This window comes from Vicia villosa, linkage group LG1 (genome assembly GCF_029867415.1).
Source record: "Vicia villosa cultivar HV-30 ecotype Madison, WI linkage group LG1, Vvil1.0, whole genome shotgun sequence".
NCBI classification, from domain to species: Eukaryota; Viridiplantae; Streptophyta; class Magnoliopsida; order Fabales; family Fabaceae; genus Vicia; species Vicia villosa.
The window spans coordinates 28,599,695-28,605,953 of NC_081180.1; the positions used below are offsets into that span (position 1 = coordinate 28,599,695).

The 6,259-nt window shown below is 34.5% G+C and overlaps 2 protein-coding genes across 2 annotated transcripts; both read left to right on the plus strand.

Annotated features, from left to right (window-relative positions):
• The first annotated feature begins 214 nt into the window (after window positions 1-214).
• On the plus strand, window positions 215-2,688 carry LOC131632643 (protein BUD31 homolog 2). Its single transcript, XM_058903389.1, has 4 exons — window positions 215-358; window positions 618-717; window positions 812-999; window positions 2,291-2,688. Exons 2-4 carry the CDS (start codon window positions 624-626, stop codon window positions 2,444-2,446), a joined length of 438 nt encoding a protein of 145 aa, XP_058759372.1. The 5' UTR covers window positions 215-358; window positions 618-623; the 3' UTR covers window positions 2,447-2,688.
• A 315-nt stretch (window positions 2,689-3,003) lies between these two features.
• LOC131632612 (probable E3 ubiquitin-protein ligase LUL4) lies at window positions 3,004-4,802 on the plus strand. Its single transcript, XM_058903361.1, has 3 exons — window positions 3,004-3,729; window positions 3,849-4,359; window positions 4,447-4,802. Exons 1-3 carry the CDS (start codon window positions 3,308-3,310, stop codon window positions 4,561-4,563), a joined length of 1,050 nt encoding a protein of 349 aa, XP_058759344.1. The 5' UTR covers window positions 3,004-3,307; the 3' UTR covers window positions 4,564-4,802.
• Window positions 4,803-6,259: the final 1,457 nt, after the last annotated feature.

Genomic DNA, 6,259 nt, shown 5'->3' on the forward strand with positions numbered 1-6,259 from the left:
CATTAATGTTAATTTAAATATAACAATAATTAATCAGGATAATTTAGTAAATCTCCATTCTCTCTTTTATTTATTAATTTGTGGAAAATGTTCAATTGTGACAAATAATATGAGATAGAGGAAATAATACATACAAAAATTGAGTTAGAGTATTTATTAAATTAAAAACATTTAATTGAGAATTAAAATTCGAAGGCGGCTATATAAAGAAAAATAAATATTAATCTATAAATTTATCGAGTAAAGTATTTCTGATATATCCTCTTCTTCTCGGCTGCCGCCTAGCAGACCGCTCAACCCTTCCCTCCGGCAGTTTCGCGACCAACCACCGCTCTTCCGCGTTTATTCCTTTCTGACGGTTAGTATTTAATTTTGTTCAGAGAAAAGCACCCCCTTTCCCTCCCATTACTCTGTTCTATATATGCGCGTGGATTGCAACAATAGCCTCATTTTAATTATTAGGGTTAGGGTTTTAAATTGTTCTTCAAAACATGCAAACTATACACGCATTTCTCTCGCAATTAGTGTTTGTTTAAAAGCCAGTTAGTCAATCTTTTGCTTATACTTCCTAGAATGAATGCAAATTGACCCTTCGATATCATATTTTCCTTTGACAGATAAAGATGCCAAAAGTAAAGACAAGCCGAGTTAAATACCCAGAAGGCTGGGAGTTAATTGAGCCTACGCTTCGCGAACTCCAAGCCAAGATGAGGGAAGGTTGGAATCTTATATCTTAGGCAGTCCTTACTATATTCCTTTTCATTCTGAAATATTTCAAAGTGCTAATATTGTTATATCCTTTATGTGGCAGCTGAGAATGATCCACATGACGGCAAAAGAAAGTGTGAGACTTTGTGGCCTATATTTAAAATTGCACACCAGAAGAGCCGCTACGTATATGACCTCTACTATAGGAGAAAGGAGATTTCTAAAGAATTGTATGAATTCTGTTTAGACCAAGGATACGCTGACCGCAATCTAATTGCAAAATGGAAGAAGGTACCTGTAATGATTTCATTTATTTATTTGAAAGTGGTTTTTTTTATATATATTTTTCACAGGAAAATAAATTTCATTTGATGGGAAATAGTATAAGTACAGCCAGGAGGAAGTGAGAAATCCATATCTGAGAATCTAAAATTGCAACACTTAACTATATGTATATTTCTCTCCTACCATATTCAAGGATTGCAAATGATCCAGGCTGCCTAAAATCCCAATCTCCTTGTTTTGGTCAAAGATTAGCTTTTACAACCATTAAAAACTGCTCGAGTCGGCTGAACACCTAGATCTCTCTGATAATTCTGAAAGGTCATTTCATAAGGGAATAACCGAATAAGTCACCTTACAGTACAGGAATAAAATTCTTAATGCTTCTGAGCTAAATCCATATATATGACAAGTATGTTAGGAGAAACAGTGGTATAAGGTTTTTAAGTTGTAAAAATTCGTTTCTATTGAACATTTTGAGCAACACTGTCCAAAGTAAAGGACTTGATCATTTAGTGTGCTTTTGGTTTTAAAATGGGTTTATCACTGATAGTTTTTAAGTTATGCATGTGACTAAGTGAGTAAGAAACCAGTGTCTAAAGTAAATTGATTGAGAGAGATATTCAAATCTCTTAGATTTTGGAGATTCTATCTTCTCAATTTTCCCCGTACTAGTGTGATGTAGGTTAAAATCCAATGGATGAACCGGATGGTGTGAATCTTGGCAGGACCCTTACTGGTTTACATTGTGTTTACACATTTACAGCCACTCTCTCGCGTCCCAAAACAGCTTTGACCATAATTTATAGAAGCTTCAATCCTCCTCGCGGTTTGATTGTGATTTACTCAATTTCCAAACACTCGCTTAATAGTGATTTGTGAACTGTTGCTTGGGAAGTCTGTTTTAGTTGTGGCTCCATAATAGGGATACATCGAATATGATCCAATGCCTCCATGCTAGGGCAATTGCTTTACATCAAAAGATAAAATGCATATCCATCGTAATTGCTAGATATAACAATGTATTGATTGTGTGATGAACTAGATCTACTCAATACACTTGGAGATTTGTCAGCCTGTTATTCTTTTGACATTTTTTTTTTCAAGGTCATTGTTCCTGGTGATAAAAGTTGTAGATATATTTTGAAAATTGTTGAAATATTCTTTTGATTGGCACAAGTTATTTGATGTACTTTTTTATTTCTAAGAACTGTTAATAATAAAATATATGGCTTTTTTCTAGTAGTGATATTTATTGTGTGAGTACTTGAGTCATGATATTTTTGTTTCTGAATTGCAGCCTGGTTATGAACGCCTATGTTGCTTGAGGTGCATGCAACCACGCGATCACAATTATGCCACGACTTGTGTTTGCAGAGTGCCCAAGCATCTCAGGGAGGAGAAGGTTATAGAATGTGTTCACTGCGGTTGTAAGGGTTGTGCAAGCGGGGATTAATCAGACCTCGATTCTATTATCCGGAGGGTTTGTTGGAATCATCCACCTTGTATTACTGTTTACTAACTTCACAAGAGGCTATGCGCTGGGAAGATTTAGTTAATTATTACATTATCTGCATCGTTCCAAACCTGACTAGAGTTTTGTAATATTTGGTGTAGAATAATTGAACAACTTGTAATACTTTTTTCCCCCTTGTATTATTTATGATTATATGTTAGACTTCTTCTGCCTTTGCCCAATTGTCAACACAAAACATAGATCATGTTTTTCTACTACAAGTTTATCCATCATTTTAATCATTTTTTAATATTGCTCATTTTTGTTAGCAAAAAACTAAAATATTCGGTTAAATTTAAGATAATGTTTGATTCTTGTCATCCATCTTTTGTCAACTCTTCTGATGAGGAAATCTTCAAGTCACAATGACAAATTTTTGTGAGAAGTACTTCTAACTATTTAAAGTCACAATTTTATATAAGCTTTCACAAGTTATTCTCAATAGTATTTGAGAAAAAAAGCTGAATATATTAGACAGTTTTGACTAGTTCTTCCAAAATATCTTCAAATCTCAACAAGCCACGTTTGTGTTTAAACTTGAATTTTCATACAAAAAAATATTAAAGAATTTTATCAACTTTGGCTTTTTCTTTTTTCTGTCACAATGCCATTTTTTTTTTAATAATATACACGCCAAAGAAAAGATGAAAAGGAAGCAAAGGATTAAAAATTGGCTAGTGTTTTGTGTTTGAGTAAACAAAAAGAAAAAGAAGAAAAATTGGATCTGGTTCTGGAGAGTGGAGTTGACACACACACAGCATCTTGTTTTGTGTCAGTGTATGTTCCAAATCTAATTGAGAGATGGGTGGTTCATGGAGTAACAGTAATAACAGAAACAGAAGAAGAAACAGTTACCATGAACACTACCCACCTCCTCCTCCAACCTACTATTATCAATACTCTTCTCAACCTCACCCTATCATGCCACAGCCACAGCCTCAGCCTCCTCAAGGTTACTTTCCTCCTCACTCTCATCAATTCTACTCAAATCTCCCTCACCAACCTTCCTATGCAGCAGCAACAAATACTCAACCGTTCGGAGTAGATTCGAATGTAAATGTTGCTCAACCACCGCCACCAGCACCTTATGTTGACCATGAAACTGCAAAGAAAGTAAGGAATGATGTCAATTTGCATAAACATACTCTACAGCTCTACCTGGATCCCAACAATCCCGATCACCACTTGGTTTCCTTCACTTTCGACGCTCTCTATGATGGCAGGTTCGTCGCTAACTCAAACTTTTTTTACTTATCTTTGTCTTGTTTCATCAATGAGTAGTAATTAGGTTGTTAGTTTCTGTTTATCTTAACTAAATTGCTCCTGTTAATATAATGCCCAGAATTACAATCTTTTACTTAGCGAAAGAAGAAGAACATAAATGTAGGTTTTTTCCTCTATTTCCCGAAGCGTTTGCACCGATATCGTTCCCTTTCCAGAAAGGAGTTGGTCAGAAATTTTGTCAGCCTTCAGGAACAGGCATTGACTTAGGTTTCTTTGAGTTGGATGATCTTTCAAACCCTTCACCCGAAGAAGATATTTTTCCACTCGTGATATGCGCCGAAACAACACCTATGGCAGATCACGAAACCTCCTCTAGTTCCTTTGTAGATGCATCCCCTCATATGCAAATTACTCAAGCTGTTTTGGAGAAAACCAATGGAATTGGTCCTTTCCAGGTTAAAGTAGTTAAGCAGATTCTATGGATCGACCAAGTTCGTTATGAACTGCGAGAGTTATATGGAATCGGTAACTCAACAGCGCCTGATTTCGATCGTAATGATCCTGGAAAAGAGTGTGTGATATGCATGACTGAACCCAAGGATACTGCTGTCTTACCTTGCAGGCACATGGTAAAATTTCTTGTCTAGTTGTTTGGTTTTCGCATTATGTGTATTATGATTGTTTTCATTCAACTTTTGTTACATTTTCTTTTCCAGTGTATGTGCAGTGAGTGTGCAAAAGCATTGCGCGTTCAATCAAATAGTTGCCCTATATGCCGCCAACCTATCGAGCAACTTATAGAGATCAAGATAAACAACGACGACGAAGAATAACACCAATTTTCCGTGAAGCCGAGCTGAATAAGAACATGTTTTTTTTCTTCACTTGATGTAAATTGCAGTCAATAATCTGTTTATAATTCATATGTAATGTAATCGATAGAAAATTAGACTAGGTGGTTTTCCGGTTGTTGAATGTTATGCCAGCATAATTTATATTGTACATGTGATTATTTTGTTTTTTGGTCTGGGAGTTTGTGAGTGATATTTATGAGATAATAAGTTGTATTGTATATCTGATGTTGTCACTGGAAAACCTTTTAGTAATGTATCTTGTTCGGAGTGGCCAAAATAGTCTCATGTTATTTAGATATCGAGGTTAAGAGACAAAACCAACGTGACGCTTTTTCTACATAATAAAACTGCAATCAAAGCTTTTACTCTTCTAACGTTGATGCTGTTTTTTTTTTTTTTTTATACTTTTCACATTTCAAGTAGTTAAAAGTATAAAACTTAAATGACTTTGATGAAACAGTTGGTTTATCAATGAGTGTGAATGTGATTTAAGTAATATAAAGAGGAAAAAGAAGTAAAGATTTTATGCGTTGGATGTTCTTTTTCTTCTTTTCATTCAAAAAAGAATGATGGTTCTCCTAAGATTGCTATACAAGGTACCGTTAATGTAGGTACAAATTAAATCAGAAACCTCAAAGCGTTGAGATGTTTTTGGGTCGAATTTAGACTATTGTATAGATTAGATATGATTTTTTATATTATCGTAACCTTTAGAATTTTACAACCATAGTAAAGAAAAACCCAAAGAGGCAAGGGTTCTGAGAAATATTTAGGGATATTTAAGGAGATTGAGAAACACTTCTAAACAATATAGATTTGTGTGATTCATATATAGAGGGTTAGAGAGATTGAGAAACACTTGAGTAGAAAATAAGACTTGTTTTTGGAAACTTTAGTAATTATTTTTTTGTAACTAGTTTGTAATTTTTTGTAACAACTCTTAAAAGTATAGTGAATTGAAGAGCTGGTCTCTCCCTATAGTAAATCGTTTGATTGAATTGGTTAAAATAAATTATTGTGCTTAATGTCTTTACTTTACCTTCTCATGCGAAGTTAAATTGATGTCTTATTGCATAGAAAGTTATTTTTGCTGAAGACCCTTTATTTTGGTTGTCATTATTTTTTGTTCTCACACATCAAATTTATTAGCATGACTGAATCTTTTAATATCACAACGCCCAATTTGGGGCAAAAGAATTTTGTTTTATAGGTGAGCACCATGTGTTCTAAATGCCAGACCGGGAGGTTTTCTGGAGACAATGATTTTAGATTCTGAAAAGTGAAGATGCAAGCAATGTTAATTCAAGAGAAATGTATTGACACGTTAGAAGGTGAGACATTGATGCCTTTGCGTCTAAAAAAAGCAGAGAGGACCGAGATGGTGGATAATACCAAATGTGTCATTATTTTGTGCCATAGAGATAAAATTCTAAGGCAAGTCAGCAGAGATAAGAATTCATCTTCCATGTGGAAAAATTTTGAATCGTTGTTTATGATCAAGTCTTTGTCTCACAGGTTGTGTCTGAAACAACAACTCTACTCCTTTTGAATGGTAGAGAATAAATTTATAGTAGAACACTTAACAGAATTTCACAAGTTATTGGTGGTCTTATGAATATTATGGTGAAGATTGAAGATGAGGACAAAGATTCACTCTTGTTGAGTTCATTAACCA

Coding starts and splice junctions, on each gene's coding strand:
- LOC131632643 (XM_058903389.1), top strand. CDS start 624: ATGCCAAAAGTAAAGACAAGCCGAGTTAAATACCCAGAAGGCTGGGAG. Junction 718..811: donor CCAAGCCAAGATGAGGGAAG/GTTGGAATCTTA, acceptor TTTATGTGGCAG/CTGAGAATGATCCACATGAC. Junction 1,000..2,290: donor TAATTGCAAAATGGAAGAAG/GTACCTGTAATG, acceptor TCTGAATTGCAG/CCTGGTTATGAACGCCTATG.
- LOC131632612 (XM_058903361.1), top strand. CDS start 3,308: ATGGGTGGTTCATGGAGTAACAGTAATAACAGAAACAGAAGAAGAAAC. Junction 3,730..3,848: donor GACGCTCTCTATGATGGCAG/GTTCGTCGCTAA, acceptor TATAATGCCCAG/AATTACAATCTTTTACTTAG. Junction 4,360..4,446: donor TCTTACCTTGCAGGCACATG/GTAAAATTTCTT, acceptor TTTCTTTTCCAG/TGTATGTGCAGTGAGTGTGC.